At 39.5% G+C, this 17,717-nt stretch overlaps 1 protein-coding gene and 1 long non-coding RNA gene across 3 annotated transcripts in view; one reads left to right on the forward strand and one right to left on the reverse strand.

The window, feature by feature from the left end:
* Positions 1–17,717, forward strand: part of CHN1 (chimerin 1) — a 140,730-nt gene that overhangs the window by 106,525 nt on the left and 16,488 nt on the right. For both annotated transcript variants that reach the window (XM_047084698.1, XM_047084699.1), the window contains one exon: positions 9,755–9,839. In XM_047084698.1, the coding sequence (XP_046940654.1) occupies positions 9,755–9,839 (85 nt within the window). The remainder of the gene's footprint in view (positions 1–9,754; positions 9,840–17,717) is intronic.
* The window catches only part of LOC124515684 (uncharacterized), a 49,890-nt gene that overhangs the window by 15,100 nt on the left and 17,073 nt on the right, over positions 1–17,717 (reverse strand). The gene's annotated exons all lie outside the window — the stretch shown is intronic.

A 17,717-nucleotide genomic window follows, 5' to 3' on the forward strand; every position in this document is an offset into this window, starting at 1 on the left:
CAGCTCAGGTCATGATCTCACGGTCTGTGAGTTCGAGCCCCGCGTCGGGCTCTGTGCTGACAGCTCGGAGCCTGGAGCCTATTTCAGATTCTGTGTCTCCCTCTCTCTCTGACCCTCCCCTGTTCATGCTCTGTCTCTATCTCAAAAATAAACAAACATTAAAAATTTAAAAAAAAAAAAAAGTTCTTCAGGACAAAAGGAAAATAATACCAGGTGGAAAATTAGATCAATACAAAAGAATGCCAGAAGTGCTAAACATGTGGGTAAATGTACAAGATGGTTTTTTTTCCTTTCAGTGTCTTTAAGATAATTGACTAAAACAAATATATATATATATATATATATATTAATATTACGTAGTTTATACAAATAAATGACGACAATAGCATAACATACATATAGGGTGAGGAAAGTGGAATTAATGTTGTAAGATTCTTACGCTATACATGAAGTGGTTTAATATTGTTTGAAGGTAGACTGAGAAGTTAAAGATGTATTATAGACCTTAGAGCAAACTCTAAAAAATAAAATCATTATAAGCTAATAGTGGAGATAAAAGGGATTCATAAAAATATGCAATTTATTCAAAAGTATGGAAGAAGAGAGAAAAAGGAACAAAAGAACAAATGGAATATATAGAAAGCACAAGCAAGATGGCAGATTTTAAACCAGATCATATTGATAGTTCCCTTAAATGGAAATAGCCCAAACACTCCACTAAAAGGCAGAGGTTGTCAGATTGGATAAAAAGGCAAAATCCAACTGTATGCTATCCACAGAAATCCACTTTAAGTATAAAGACCCAGAAGGGTCAAAAGAAAAAGAGATACCGTGTAGACAGTAATTCAAGGAAAATTAGAGTGGCTATATTTATATTAAATAAATATAGTTGTTTTCAGAACAAGGAATATTGGGAGTAGAGAGGGTAAAATTCATCAAGAAGACATAATTTAAAATTTATATTCACCTAATAACAGAAGTTCAAAATACATAAAGCAACAACTAAAAAGTGAGATAGACAAATCCGCAATTGTAGATTGTGGATTTCTCAATGGTAGAAACTTCTTTCTTAATGAGACTATAGAATAGAAAATTAATGAGATAGAAGGCTTGAACAACAGTATCAGTTTGGCCTAATTGATATTTACAGACATATTCTATCTACTCAGCAACAGAATGCATATACTATTCAAGTGAACGTGAAAGATTCACCAAGATAGACAATATTCTGGCCCATAAAACAGGTGTCAGCAAATGTAAATGGATTGAAATCATACAAAGTATATCCTTTTGCCACAACAGAATTAAATTCAAACTAACAGATACCTGAAAAATTTCCCACATGTTTAGAAATTAAACAGCTTATTGCTAAATAACTCATGAATTAAAAAAATCAGAAGAGACGTTAGAAAAATACAGCAAATCAAAATTTGTGGAATATAGCTAAAATAGTGCTTACAGTGAAATCTGTACCACTAAATGCTTATTTTAGGAAAGAAAGGCCTTAAATCAATGAATAAATAAGCTTTTGCCTAAAACTAGAAAAAGACCCAATTAAACCAAGTAATAGAAGGAAAGAAATATTAAAGAGCAGTAACCCATGAAATAGAAGAAAAACAATGAAGAACATTTGACTCTTTTTCACTAGAGTTTTAAAAAAGGTTTTAACTACAGTTTAATAATTTCTTGTGCATTTTATTCTAACCTTTTTCCTGATAGATGATAGGAATACCTCCGTTCATAATATAATGTATGTTAACAGTAAACTTCCGATGACATTCTTAACAACTAAGCCAAGGAGAAGTTGAAACCTGGTTATATGTGGGACAGTCTTGGCTTCAAGGAATTGTGGGTCATAAGATAATGTGGATTGGGCTGAGGCTAGTTTGTCTCTTGGTGTTCAGTTTACCTATCTAAAATGTGTGTGTAGAGATTATCTGTCACTCGGCTCTGGATTGTAAGTGATTTTTATTGCACAACCAATGTATTTATTTTCCTATCAAACCTTCATCATATAACTTTAGGAGACTGATGTTTTGAAGTATTGATTCACGGTGTTGATTTTTTACTACTGATATTTGAATGCAAACTTATTCATCCAAGGAATGAAACTCAGCTTCGAAAGTGAAGCGTTTTAGGTTATGACATTTGACAGTTTTAAACTTTAACCATGATTCAGTTTAGAGGTAGAGTTCTCATTAAAGCTCCTATGGAAAGAGGGAAAAAAAGAAATTAGAAAGAGATTGGCTTCTAAAACTTAAAAAAAAAAGTCTACGTTAAAATCATGGGTTTTCTGATATTTTAAACACTCATATTTTGAAACAAAGTGTTTTAAAATTACTGGTTGTATTTATCTTTATGTTATTTATTACATACTCTGTACCTTGTAACCTAAAGTAAACCTTGTAACTTGTAAAGTACCTTGTAACTAAAAGTAAATAAATAAATGGAATGCCTTGACAGCTTTGATAATTTCTACTGCCTGATTCCTAGGTTTCAAATTGTTGGCTCTGTGTTAAGTAGCCTCTCTGGCAGCTGAGAACAGAACACGGACACAAGAAACTGTGTGTATGTTCGAGCATTAATATGGTTGTGTGTGATTCTAAGTAAGTTCACTTGTCTACACCACAATTAACTCAGCTATGGTTTTAGAGATATTTCTCCCTCACCGAGATAGTGTTGATTTGGGAGGTGGGGTGAGGACTGGTGGATCATTAAGGAAGCCATAAGGAAATCTAAACCCTCGAAAGAAGGCCTGCGTAGAATTGGGGGGAAATGGATTATATGAGTGGAATTGATAAGAATTTGTTCTTGTTCTGTACACTTAAGGTGCCATTTTAGACACCAATCAATAAAAACCATTTTTATTGTATAATATTTTGTATGATGAGGAACCCATTATTATCGCATTATCATATTGCCCTACTAGTAAAGTAAGACTAGATTACTGTAGTCTGACGGTATAGTACTGTTTTTCCTACTCTTATTTCTCATGTTCAAGGGGACATCACTGACTCATGGTCTGGCCAATGTAGGTCTAGCAGACTTTGTATCTCCCTCAATTTTGAACAGTGTCTTTTCACTCTTGAAACATTAGGTCACTGATGTTCTGTCATGGGTCATCTGCTCCAAAATGATGCTTCGGACTGTGTTAAGTCTTGTGAGATTATGCGTGTGCCGCTCAGTCAGCGAGTTACAGAAGCCGTTAGCATGTGCGCCCCTTCACAGGTCGTCCAGCGCCTCCGCGCATCTGCCTGCCGTGGCCAGTGGGTGCCCAAACCTTACTGCTCCAGACTTTTCCAAAAGAATTTGAGGCCACTGGTTCTGACTAGATTTAACGAGGTGATAAGAAGGTGTTGCCTTGATACTAAAGATACTCCTGTTTTGAGTACCCACCCCCACTGTTTTTTGTTCCGTTTTGTTTTGTTTTGCAGGGAGCCCCTACACAGTTTTATAGATTTGTTGCTAATGCTCATGGCCAATGCCACACACGCTCTGCTCATGACTTAATGGTGTAAATCACAATACTTTAACTGAAGTGGCAAAATGAGGACCAAAATTCTAAGTTTCAAATATTTGGATCAAAATTAAGGCATCTTGGTGTGGCTAAAAGTGGTTACTTCAAAGACTATGTTCTGGTTGCCCGAAAGATAAAAATGGGGGTGGGGGGTGGAGAAAAAGCCTTTCCTGCTCAGCTGCCTATCTACCTACATTGCTTTTTGTTTTGATTTTGATCATCTGTTCTCTCCCTTCATCACCCAGTACAGGCTGCACAGCTGACTCACCAGAGCCTCCCCAAATGTCAGTCCCCTTCCCCCAAAGCAAAATTTCATTTCCCCAAATGTTTTTATCGCCTCCAACATAGTTTACATTTGCAGCAAGCTTTGCAGGCATACTCGGTGACTGTTTGCATTCAGGCTTATTTCTAGAGGGAGTGTTATGACTTGGAAGGGGTGATGAAGATAGGCTGAAATTTTCTGTCTCTTCCCATAGCATAGATTTCTTTGCCTCTCTATTACTGACATTCAAATTGGATGCAAATGTCGGAAACCTGAGGAGAACATGCGCTGGGTTTCTTACAGAAGCCGGGGTGTGGGCAGTATAACAGCAGGCCCAATTGAGAAGAACTTCAGTTTTTACCTAGGCCCGTGTCCAGGAGGCACGCGACCCTTAGCCTATGCCACGTGGGCCCCTCAGTAACCCACCTCCCTCCCTTCCTGTCTGCCCTTCTCAGCCTGGTCCTGATCATGCCTTCTCTGTGACAGACTTTTGGGATCCACTAATTAACTCGGTCCTTCATCTCTGTTTCTAAATGATGTCAGTGGTGTTAACATGAAGGGAGTTGTCCACAGGTGAAAAGCAATCTCAAATGTCATGGCCATAGTGTTGCATTTTCTTCCAGTTGCAGAAGAGAAAAGGACCTTAAAACTAGTTGCAGTGCCCTTTGTCCATGAAGATATGATTCGTGCCATGTACTGTGTCACTTTCATTTGTCAAGATGTACCCAAGGTTTGGAGTGGCCTAGAAAAAAACCTGTGGCCAATTTACAAGGTTGCTTTTCTCCGGACCATCCTTGACCTCCCTGATCATGTTACACACCGATGCTGACTGCTCTCTTGGATTATTTTACCAAAACACTCTCCCCAAAGGAATCCTTTTTTTTTTTTTTTCTTTTTGGAAAATAATAAGTGATTTGTTCAAATAACTCTAAGAAAGAAATAGTCTGGTCAGTTTCCCACCTTATAAAGCCAGTGTTTGTCATTAAGGTCACAGCGTAAACAGCAGAAACAGTAACTAAAGATTAGTGGATGTCATAGAATAAAGTAAGATGCTATTAATACCTCATGCATCTCAATACCACTGTCCATCAACCTTCAAGAAACACAGACAAGAAACCAGAAGTTTGTGTTTTTCTTTTAAAAGGCTTCAGGGGTGCCTGGGCGACTCAGTCACTCAAGCGTCCGACTCTTGAGTTCAGCTCAGGTCATGTTCTCACAGTTTGTGAGATTGAGCCCCACATGGGGGCTTGGGTGTCTCCCTCTTTCTCTCTCGCGCGCGCGCGCTCTCTCTCAAAAGAAATAAGCTTAAAAAAAATAAAAGGCCTTCAAAAGGAATATAGATGACATATGTTCTTGATTTACATCCAGTGCTAGCACAGTTCTCATCACGTTACCCCATTCGCAGCTAAGAATCAGCGAATAGGAAAAGGGATGAGGGGGGCAAGGAGGAGGAGAAAGAGCTGACACAACAGCCTTGGAGAATGAGAAGAAACTCAAACTCATTTCTCATTCGGAAATATAAGAATCTGGAGCCATTTAGAATAAAAATCCTATGAAAACGTCACTTAATGATCGTCTGCTAGTGGTTTCTGCTGTAAAGACATCAATAATTCTGATGCCCCAAATGCCGACCAGCTGCTGATCCCTAAGCGGTATCTTCTATATTATAGGGCATTCCAGACAAAAGTTGCCATCTCGTATAATGTGGGCCTTCGGGCCGAGCCCCTGGACCCCTTGAGAACTGGTCCAGCCCTCCCTTCTCCCAGATTCTGTCCCACTTCTTTCTTAGTGTCCTCCTAAGCAGAAAAAAATCCCCAAAGTGCAACCTTTGACCTTTTAATGATTATATTTTGAATACATTCTGATTCAGTCATTTTAAGGCAGGTAATCATAACACAACCGTATCTATTGAACACAGTCATCTGCAGGTGTCAGAGCCCTAGGGCCTTGTCTGCAGGAACAGCCCGCTTCCATTGTGCTGGACGGAATAGCTCTTCGTCATACTGCTCTAAGTTGCGTAACTTGTGCAATTAGTTTTTTTAAGGTATCTTTTTCTTAAGGATTGGTAAAAAATTAGGATGTAAATTAAACGTCACTGATTATGTAACACTTCATGTAAAAGCAAAACCTGTAGAGCACATTCACCCTTGTAAAAGTATTTCTCACTTTTCCTTCCATGTGCTTGACATTTACTCTGGGACTTTAGTGTCATCCAGGAAAGGAACTTGCTTCTCGGAACTTCCGGCTAATTCCAGTTCCTGTCCCCCCTTCCACCAAACTCGTCATTTGCTCAGTAACTAAACTTCTGTTCTAATGCAGAGACTCCCTTAGCCTTCTGGCCTCCAGGCCCCATCACTCCTGCACAGCCCTCCACTGCCCTCCTTCCCTTTTCCCAACTTGGCGAATGGGAAAAATAATTTTCCTCTTATTCAAAGCTAATCCCTCTGCCCTGGATCCTACGTCCATTTGATACCTTTGGGAACTTTACTCTGTCAGCTACCTCCTCTTTTGCAGAAGTCTTCAATCTGCCATTGCCCTCCCCCCTCATCTCCAAACCTGTTCTGCTTTTGTTTCCCTCTGTTAATGCCCTCTTCCCCTCTCCTGTGCCTCTGATTCAGTTGGTTACCAAGGCCTGTTGATTCTGCCTCCCACATAAGTCCTTCACCCCTTTCTCTTACCGCTGCCTGAGTTCCAGCCCACACCATCTGTCACCTGGACTACTGCCACATGTAGCCTCCTACCTGATTTCTGCCAGCCTTGCCATCTCACTGTGTCACTCACCTTCGAGATCTTCAGAGGCCCTGCATGGCTCACTGGGCAAAGTATGAATCTGTAGGCATGGAAAAGGCCCTGAGTGCCTCTCTCAACCCTGCCGTGCAGTCATCCCCACCTGTGCCCATGCTGAACTTCCTTTTAATTCTCTAAACATCCCATTGTTTGGTTCAAGCCGGGTGGTGTTGATTTCCTTGGAACAGCTTTTTTTTTTTTTTAATGTCTATTTTTGAGAGAGCACAAGTGAGGGAGGACAGAGAGAGAGGGAGACATAGAATCTGAAGCAGGCTCCAAGCTCCAGGTGGTCAGCTCAGAGCCCGACGTGGGGCTTGAACCCACAAACCATGAGATCATGACCTGAGCCGAAGTCAGACATTTAACCAACTGAGCCACCCAGGTGCCCCCGGAATACCTTTCCTAATGCAATCCCTCCAACACGCACACCCCAGTCCTGCCCCACAGGTCACCCAACAGGTTAAGCCTGAGCAGTGCCCCTCCCCCAGCTTCCCTCGCACTTTCTCTGGAGCATTTTCACACTGTATTTAATGGGAGAAACCTATGGTGAATTCCTTGAGCCAATATCCTTTTTATCTTTGTATATGTCATCACTTTAAAAATGTTCATGAATGAATAAAAATGACCGTTTTGATGATCTCTAAGGGGAATGAAAAAGACAAAAAGGATGTAATACTTCAATTTTTACAGATACAGTCCCTTGTCGTGGAGTCCTAGAGGTCATAAAACAGAATTTAAGATGTATGAATTTTAGATACAAACATTCAGAAGGAAGTCCAGTTCAACCCTGTTACACAAATAGAAGTTTAGTTAGTTTCTGGTGCTTCCATGCTCTTTCTAGAACCTGGAGAGCTGTAAAAGCTACCTTCCAAGTGGTTTACACAAAAAGAAAACAACACCAGCCCCACGCGGCTCAGGATGCCTTTGTAAAACACCATCCAAGAAGGAAATGTGTAAATAATAATTTCCTAAAGATTGCTTTCTGAGATATACGTGTGGTCCTTTAGTTAGAGAGCCAGCCTGCTCAGACACTTTGAACCCTTCCTTCAGTATATATCGTGAAGAATATATATCCTTCAATATATAATGTGAAGAAATGTCCCAAGATTTTCCAGATGCCACTTTCACCGCTGCTTTTGTGACGGCGAGGAAGAGAATTGGTTGTGCCATAACCTGTCATTATTCCGTGCTGTTTGCCATGAGCCCGATTTTAAGTTATTTCCCACCATCTACTCTGTTTTTGCTCTCCCAAATGTAACTTCGAGATCCTGTATCATGAGATAACTGGCAGTACAGGACTGGAACTTACTTCCTCTACACTTCTAGTCCATGTTTATTAACCTCACCAAGTCAAGTGATACTGGAGTATCCGAGATCCAGGAACATTTAAGCCAGTTGGTATCCCAAAGACTTTCCCCAAAACCAGCATCGTGATTCTGTAGCTATTTCATGATTATGCAACTTTTTAAATACAAATCAGTGCTGTTTCGCTCCTTCCCCTCAAAGCAAAGCAAGATTGCATCCTTTATCCGGTTTTATTCACTCGGAGGAACACAGACGAACACAAAGACCTCACAGACTATCTGAATGTTGATCTTGGGCTCTGCTTCAGAAACCCTAGGAAATGCTTTCAGTTTACAGGCACTGAGCATCATTAGCAATCCGGAAGCAACCGTGTCTGCATTCCTGATGCTTTTCCTTAGAAGACATAGGCGAGATTATGGCCTGCTTTTCAAAATCAACATGTTCTGTGCTCAAGCTCATGTGGCGGTGACCGGACTCACAGGCACATACCTACTTGGAAGGAACCAAAACCAAGTTTCCATGACAGCTTTATGGCTATTTTGGCCAGTATTAGAGTATTCTGAATTCTGATATACCTTTTCTCTCCAATTCTAATATATGCTTTTTTTTTTTTTCCATTTTAACATCTCTGGAATTGGGATTTATCTTCTAATCAATGGTTTGTCATAATTTACTTTGCTTGGTTTTTCTAAATGGAATATATGTGCCTTATGTTCATTATAAGTCTTGTATTCAAAAGCATCTTAAATTTGAAGAAATGTTCTATATATTATCTTAAAAATCATGTACCTGGTTTCTAAGACCTATTTGATACATTAATAGAACAGTAGCAAAAATGACAATCTTAGTGGTGAATTTTGTTATTTGCAATAGGTATTTATGTTGGAGCCAAATCATCACCCTTAGTGATTTTCACCCTCTTACATTCCTGTCTTCTGCAGGAGGAACACATACATGTAAGACATGATCTCAAGTCAGTGTACTTTGAAATACAGATCAGTGACTTGCTTGTGCCCTCTCCCTCTTTTTTATTTCTTGGGAGCATTTTCAGCCAATATGTGCTCAGAAATCTGAGTGTTATTGATAATATTCCAGATTTGTTTTCTCTTATTCTGGGGTTTGGAGTCCTTGTTTCTCTTTTCTACCAGTACTTTTTCATCTGAGTTAACTAGAATGGCTTCTCTTATACATAAAAGTCTAGAGGTATCTTAGCATTTAAACCCTTTCTTTGGAGATTCCTTTCTTAAGGATAAAGGAATCAAATGCAGCAAAACATTTTTGCGGCTGGAATGACATGTGCCTAATTGCTATACTCAGGGTTTCTGATTAACTGTAGCTTCTGCAATTTCTAAAATATGTTTTTTTCCCTTAACTAACACAGTAAATATCAAATCATTTTGAACAGAAATTGGCCCTTTTTGATGATTCAGTATCACCTTCACCATCTGTGGCCCTAACTGTGGTCACAGATAACAGAAGGCGGGTCATCTGACAAAATCCTTATGGGACCCAAACACACTCTACATTGTTCCTTATCCTCCTTCATGCATTAGCACTTGGAAAGCGCCAGGATTTGTATAACACATAGATGAGGCTGCTTACAGCTGAAGGGGACCATTTGGAAAACCGCAGTAGAAATGGTTTTCCAAAGTAAATCACAGAATATTGGTCTGATTTGTCACCATTTCTTAAACAAAGAGGAAATCAAGCTCTGAAAGAAATCTTAACGGTTTGTAGGTTCCACTCAAGGGTTTTCTAAATGTAACCGTAACGTGCCTCTCCAGTACTAACCATGGCTTGTATTTGAGTGCTTTGACAGAAAACAATCTCCTCGTCCGTATGTTTCCCCTCTGGCCACTTTGTCACACACTACTCTTTTTCAGGTCCATACATTCAGAGGGCCACACTGGTGTGAATACTGTGCCAATTTCATGTGGGGTCTTATCGCTCAGGGAGTGAAATGTGCAGGTAAGAGCTCTTCCCTTTTTGCTTTATTGCATAAGTTACAAAGTTAGAAGGAATAAGTTGTAAGGAGATTTGCTGTTACGCGGGCTGGATCCTGGTTTGCCTTTAACACACATGCGGTAGGCTAGATTCTCAGGCAGCCGCTTCGGAAATTGGAAGTTTGTCTGCCTTTAACCTTCTTGTGCTTAATGGACAGCAGACTAGGGATCCGGTATTAGTCCATTAAAAAAAAAAAAAAAGTTGGCCTGTTCAAAAGGTCTGATAAAAGGAGATAAAAGTAAGGCAGTTATATTTAACTCTTGCCTTTGATGATACAGTAACTAAATTTATAAAATGATTTTTTTTTAAGCAGTGTACAGGGACCTATGATTGTTGCCTTGGGAACTGAATTTTAAGGATAACTTGTTAAGCTGGATTGTCCTTACTGCATTTTTGCAAAATCAAATTGAAGCTTTAAAAATCTGTGAATTTATCTTCAAAGATGGTTTCCAAATTCTGAAAAACCACTTAGTCAGTAATATTTTGTTTGTGACATTTTGAAATTGTGAATATGCGAAATCCTTTTCATAAAATATGACCATAGTATTTTTAGATATAAATTTAGAAACTGTGAAGATTGACACATGAAGAACCAACTCTGGAATTTATTGAGATGCTTTATGAAAGTAAGTTATTCACATCATGTGAAATTCATTTGTATAGAACAACTATACCAAGAATTGGCCATTTATTCAGACTACTTTAAATTCTGACACAGACTTAAACATTTAAAAGACATTTCTGCCATTTAAATTGTAAAACTAAAAACTACATTCTTAACATGTCTTTTAGCATGAAGCTTAACACTTAAAAATGTATACTAAGAGTAATGTATTTCAAAATGGTAACCGTAGTAATTCTGTCAAGTTTATCACTGTAAAACAACCCACATTTCTTTTGTGGCATGATTTTTAAAAATTGTAATTCCAGGATGATTAACATACACGTGTTATATTAATTTCAGGTGTGCAATACAGTGATTCAGCAATTCTGTACATTACTTAATGCTCATCACAATAAGTATACTAGGATCCTCCTACTCTGACATCTTCCCCAGAAGTCCCCTGTGGCATGATGTTTCATGGAATATTTTTGTTGCCCCCATTATGTGCACAAATTTCTAGGGTCTTATTTTTCTTCTAAATTGCATTTTTAATAGCAAGGTACAATATGCATTGCACATTAATGTTCCAAGCCCTTCTCCTGTCAGTTACTATTCTGTCGGCATTACTAAGGCATGATCAGGTTTCAGGCATACATCACTAGCCAGATCCGTTCAAGGACCTCCCTGCCACGCAGGGGTATAAGAATTCCCCATGTGTTGACTTTGAACTGTGCACAGGTGTCCATCAAGGAGAGTCTCAGCTCAGATCCAGTCTGACTCCCATTATCCTAGAGGGATGACAACCCCGTTTGCAAGTCTCTGCCCAGAGAATGAATGAGGACAACCCTGTCGTCCTTCCAATTGGTGGTTATGGAGTCAGGATGAAAAACCATCATTAGGAAGGCTGTGGCTAAGCCTCTGAACTGGAGGGGAGCACCTAAGGTGTTGACAAAGTAGTGTCCTTAAGACCATCTACACTGTGGGTTTTCAAAGGTAAATGGAGGAGTTTCCAGAGCATAAATCCCCGGCTCAAGGAATGTTGGTCTCAGTAATAGCATGTTTTGTCTTTATGACCCAGATGGACCAGCCGAGACTTTGCAGCAGTTTCATAAAACACTTTGTGACTGTCCCTGACTTAAAAGCTTTTCTTTTACTTAGAGAAGTGATGTGTATCACTTATGTTCTGAAATAGTGAAGCCCACCTACATAAGAATTCTGAGTTTGCTATATAAGCAGAAAATCGGTACACATATGGAGATAATCTTTGATGATACGCTACAGTCCTAAATCATGTTTGAAAGAAATGTTTTGGAACCTTTATGACAGTAATAATATGAAGGAAAAGGAAAGAGAAAATCATTTGTCCCCTCCCCTACCTACCCGCATTAGTACCCTCCACATCTTGTACATAAAGGGCAGGAATTGAAAGAAAAGCCTTGAGGAGATTTTTCATTTTTATGTTACGTCTTGTCCTTAAAAGCATTATATTCTGTGTGATTTGAGCCATATTAACGTATAAGAACAACTCATTTTTTTTTAAATGTGGAGGTTAGCATTTGAATTAGTTCTGTTTTCTGTGACAATTCTTAGATCCAAAGTGGCTCATCTAGATCTTCGAGCCATCCACTTTAAAACAGAATACAAAGAATTAAGAATTTAAAGAGAAAGAGAATGAACTCTCATAGGTTAAATAATGGCTCCCTAAAGAAGTCCTTCCTGATTCCTGGAACCTGTGACTATGTCATTTTTTAATGGCAAAAGGGACTGTGATTAAAGTTAAGGGTTTTGAGATGGGGAGATGACCCTGGATCGTTGGGGTGGACCTAGATTAGTCACAGCCATAAGGGTCCTTATAAGAGGGAGGCAGAGTCAGAAAAAGGGACAGAGCAGTGGTCAGAAAAGAGAGAAGATGCTATGCCACTCGCTTCGTAGATAGAAGGTGGCAGCCACAAGCCAAGGAATGCAGACAGTCTCTAGAAGCTGGAAAAGGCAAGGAAAGAAAACATTTTCCTCTGGAGCCTCCAGAAGGAGTACAGGCGTGCTAACAACCTTGGTATCAGCCTAGTGAAACTGATTTTAGACTTCTGACCCCCCAGAACTGTAACGTAAACTCCTACTGTTGTAAGCCACTGAGTTAATTTGTTACAGCAGCAATTGGACACAAATACGCCAGCCACTAAACATTTAAGATATGACTCCCAAAGAAAAAGGGCAGGCGAACTGCCCGTCTGAAAAGAGATTTACTTATCTGCTTTCGATTCTTGCAAGAGCTCATTTTGTCCTGGTTTCTTTTCACAAAATCCACCAAGACAGAAGAGCTTGTCAGGAATTTTTAAGGGAGCGTTTGCCGAAAGCATCAGTTTTGTATCCCGCACCGCCCCCCCAACGCTTTTTTGAAACATCATGCAAAGCATTGGGTGGTGTTCCGGTCACCAGGCTGGCAAAGTTAGTGTAGGAATCGGACTGTATCCAGCTAATAACAGGCAAGTTGGCCCTTCAGAACTGAAAGCTCTGGGCTTCACTGCTAAGCACGCTGCAGCCAAAGAGGACAAGCAAGGGCCAGTCAGGGTGGACATGGTCTTTCTAAAACCTGGCACCAAGATTCAGTGGCAGGCATTAAACGTCCTCTTCATCTACAATGTCTCCCTCCCTCCAACATCCTTTATAGAGAGTAAAGTAATGTTGCAGGGGAGTATGGAACTGCAGCTTGGGAGTGGTACTCCTTTCACTAAAATATTTATGAACACACTAGTTTTTAAAAGCAAAGTTCAGGGGCGCCTGGGTGGCGCAGTCGGTTAAGCGTCCGACTTCAGCCAGGTCACGATCTCGCGGTCCGGGAGTTCGAGCCCCGCGTCGGGCTCTGGGCTGATGGCTCAGAGCCTGGAGCCTGTTTCCAATTCTGTGTCTCCCTCTCTCTCTGCCCCTCCCCCGTTCATGCTCTGTCTCTCTCTGTCCCAAAAATAAATAAACGTTGAAAAAAAAAATTTTTTTTTTAAAAAAATAATAAAAGCAAAGTTCAAAGGATTGTCATTCAGACAATAGTTTCCCTAAGCCATTTTTCCTTTCTTTATGAAATGTAAGCTTTACAGGTTAAAATAATCTATTGTTACATAATCACTGAGATTGCCAAACACCCCTCCCACCAAAAAGATCATGATTATTCCACCAGCATTCCTGAATTGTTTTCACTTTAGCCTTGCCAGAATATTCTAAGAATTAAGCCAGATAATAATTGTTGTAAATCACACGTCAACTTAGTGTTGGTTCTTTATTCAAGAGACTCTGTTTTTCCAGTGTGTCATAGGCATTGCTGTCACCCCCAACAGAGAACGGCAATTGCTCTTTTCTAGTAATAAAGTGTATCCGTTGCTTAAAGTATATAAGCCCTTAGCTTTTAGGTTGAAGAAAAGCAGTGGAAGTAATTTATTTTAATTACTCCTATGATTGGCTGCACCTAAAAAGTTCTGTCTGTCCTTACAAGCTAGTGAGAAATTGATTAGACTTGCCTAGAAGTTTCACGTAGCGATATTTTCACAATATCCCAAAGAGCAAAGTATTCCTTAATTTTGCTTATGAAAATAATGACTTCTGTTAGTCAGAGAAAGACAAATATCATATGACTTCACTCAAATGAGAAATTTAAGATACAAAACAGATGAACATAAGGGAAGGGAAGCAAAAATAATATAGAAACAGGGAGGGGGACAAAACATAAGAGACTCTTAAATATAGAGAACAGGTTGCTGATGGGGCTGTGGGAAGGGGGATGGGCTAAATGGGTAAGGGGCATTAAGGAATCTACTCCTGAAATCACTGTTGCACTATACGCTAACTTGGATGTAAATTAAAAATTAATTATAAAAAACATTTTAAAAATAATGATTTCTGATACATATTAGAATCAGACTATTCCCACTTTTCCTAGATGGGGAGTCAGGGAGGGGGGACGTCTAAGAGATAGGTTTTAGAATAAAACTTTTATTTGCAATTATTAAAAATATGAACACTCCGTCAGTAGGACATATGACTCCTGATCTTGGGGTCGTGAGTTTGAGCCCCATGTTGGGTGTAGAAATTACTTAAAAAAAGACTTTTAAAATAAATAATATACAAACACTCGTAGAAAAGAATGAGAAGTTATCTTTCCTTTCAAAACACACATTAACATTTCCCCTTAATCCTATCAATATAAATAATATCAGCTATTTATTTCAAAAGATAGATTTTTGTGCCTTCTCGATATAAATCATGTTATATCTTTTGGAGAAATCAAGCCCCAGGAAATCTGAAATCTCAGAGTAGCTTAAAGTTAGTAGTCTAAGTAATTTATAGAGCATTTATAAAGGACAGAATAAAATGTGATTTGAATCTTTTCTTTTTTTCTTTCATATGGTTTAGTGTATGCTTATTAACTGGAAGGACTGGGAGGGGGAAATGTGGTTTAATTGTAACATAAAAATTACCTACTCAACCAAGAGATGCGACAAATGAAACGATCTTTTATGGACTTTTGTTGTTGTTGTTTATAGTGTAGAGCTTCCTTGGGAGAAATGGAACTATATAGGAGTTATATGACTTTAATAAATAAGTATGATAACCAAATAAAGTCTTAATGGTAAACTGAAATACTGACATACTGCCAGTGCCTGCAGCAGGGATTTTCAGAGCAAGCTCAGAGCTGGTATATTGCACCACGACTTAAGGGTATAAAGAGGCTTTATTTGCATGACTTTGCCCTGTCCTTTGGTCATCTGACGGACTTCATAACCAATCCTGCCAAAAATGTGGCCTTTGAAATTTATTTCTAAAATTGGGCAGAATATGTTGTCCCATAGTTTAATCTTATTCAAATGGAAGAAAGAATATCAATTTACAAAACATTTCCCTCTTCCTGAATTCCTAAATCTGAGCTCAATCGTCACTTGATGCACTTTCCAATGAGTCACAAATCATCTTAGGAACCTGATGTTTAAAAGCGGTAGAAAGCTCCAGATATTCAAAGGAAAAAGGTTGGTGTCAATATCAGACCACTAGTTCCATTCATGTTTTGATGGTGTATAGCTGCATCAGAATTTTACTGTTTTGCTTTCTAATGGTTTTCCATGTAGAGTGATACATAGGGAGAGAATATGACAAAAACAAAGTATAGTGGGTAGGTTTTATCTCTGCTTTAAAAAAATTTTTTTTTAATGTTTTATTTATTTTTAAGACAGAGACAGAGCACGAATGGGGATGGGGCAGAGAGAGAGGGAGACACAGAATCTGAAGCAGGCTCCAGGCTCTGAATCCCTATACAGTATACCTGAAACTATGTCACCTTGTATGTTAAGTAACTAGAATTTAAATAAAAACTTAAATAAAAGTACACTGATACTTAAAAAGTCCTTGCCATATATGTACATATATCTACATATATAACAGTAAAATACAACAATGTCTTTTAAAAAGTATATACAACAAACAATGGATAAAATAAACATTATTGAATAAGAGATTGAAAAGAGCAAATTCATCTTCAGTGCTGAAACCGTCTCTCAGAACCCATGATATACTGCTGGTGGGAAGGGGCATCCATCAGTCAGTGGGAGCAGCACGGGCTGGGAATCTGGAAGCCAAGGTTGCATCTCAGTTCTACCACTTTCTGGCTGAGTAATCTGAACAAGTCATTTAGCCTCTTGGACCTTTGTTGCCTTTATCCAGTAAAGACATTGGGATAGGTTGTTACCAACAGCCCTTTCCAACTGGATCTGTCGCTTCTTTGTACACTTAGAGTACGAGGTACATCAACATTAATATTAAATTATGAAGCTTTGCTGACTTTTATACATTTAAAATACTATGTAGGAGCTCTTCCGGAACTTGCTTCTGGACAAGATGAACAAATATGTTTTGTTTTATTCCTCGCAATAATAACAAAAGACCCTGTACACAATACATATACTTCAACTATCAGAAGACTCTGGAAGTGGAGAAAAGCAGGCAGGCCAACTCAAGGAACCCAGCAGCAAGTTTCCTGGTGGCCTTTGTTTTTCTTTAACCTCCCATGTATCTAGAGAAGCTCACAACCCATAAATGCCAACAAGCACAGACACAAAATAATCCCAAGTAAAGCCTGCTTTTCCTAGCCAAAGCCCTGGGAAAAGGGTAGGCCAGCCAGGGCAGACATCTTTTAGCCATTCCTGCCCTTCTCGAGGTGAACGTCATGAAAAAGCCACAGTGCTGCTGCTGCAGCCGTCGCCTATGGGCAGAACCTTGTTTTCACCCCCGCCCCCACAATAACAGGGGTACACCTCTCTCCTGGTAGTCTGTGAGTGGAGCCCTATGTTTCAGCACCACCTTGCAGGAAGAGAAGGTACCCCTGCTGGCTCAGCCTATGAGTAGGACCTGGACTTTCATCCCCACCCTGTAGTAAGAGCAGCACCCTGTCAGCCCAAGCCTGTGGGTAGAGCCCTGTCTTCATCCTGACCTGCAGTAATGAGGCAGCTGAGACCACGATCAGAGCTCTTGTCTCCCATGCCTGCGGCATTCCTTCTCAACCAGGTTTCTGGGCACACCCTGGCTTCCGTCTGCACCCCGCAGTAACCAGGAGGTTGCCCTCTCCCTCCCCAGAATGTGGGGTAAAGTCCTGCCATTAGGGTAACGTACAAGTAGGGTAGGCAAAATAGCATTGCAGTCGCATCACAGAGGCTTTGTAAACTAGTTTGATATTTGAACCCTGACCTACAAAAATGAGCCAGGACTTGCATTCTAAATCTAAAGAGGTTAACTATCAGCTACAATGGAAGGAACCAGAGTCCTGGAGGACTCGAAATATCCAGGATTCAGTTCAAAATTACACTTTATACCAAGAACCAGGCAAATCACAACTCGGATGAGAAAAGACAGCAGATGTACCAATATTGAGATGACATAGATGTTGGAATTATTAGACAAGGAAATTAGCTATCATAATAATGCTCCAACAAGCCATTATAAACACTCTTGAAACAAGTGATAAATAGGAAATAGAACATAAAGATAAAAAAGTAACTACTGTAAATGGAAATTTTAGAACTGAAAACCTTATTACCAGTAAACTCACCAGATGGGCTCAATACCAGAGACAGAGGAAGGAATTGGTGAACCTGAAGATAGATCAATAGAAATTATCCAACGCAAACAAGAGAAAGAAAATAGACTTTAAAAAGTGAACTGAGGGGCGCCTGGGTGGCGCAGTCGGTTAAGCATCCGACTTCAGC

Source organism: Lynx rufus, unplaced genomic scaffold (genome assembly GCF_022079265.1).
Source record: "Lynx rufus isolate CCGP_SWC_20201006 ecotype Redwood Valley unplaced genomic scaffold, mLynRuf1.p SCAF_2, whole genome shotgun sequence".
NCBI lineage: Eukaryota > Metazoa > Chordata > Mammalia > Carnivora > Felidae > Lynx > Lynx rufus.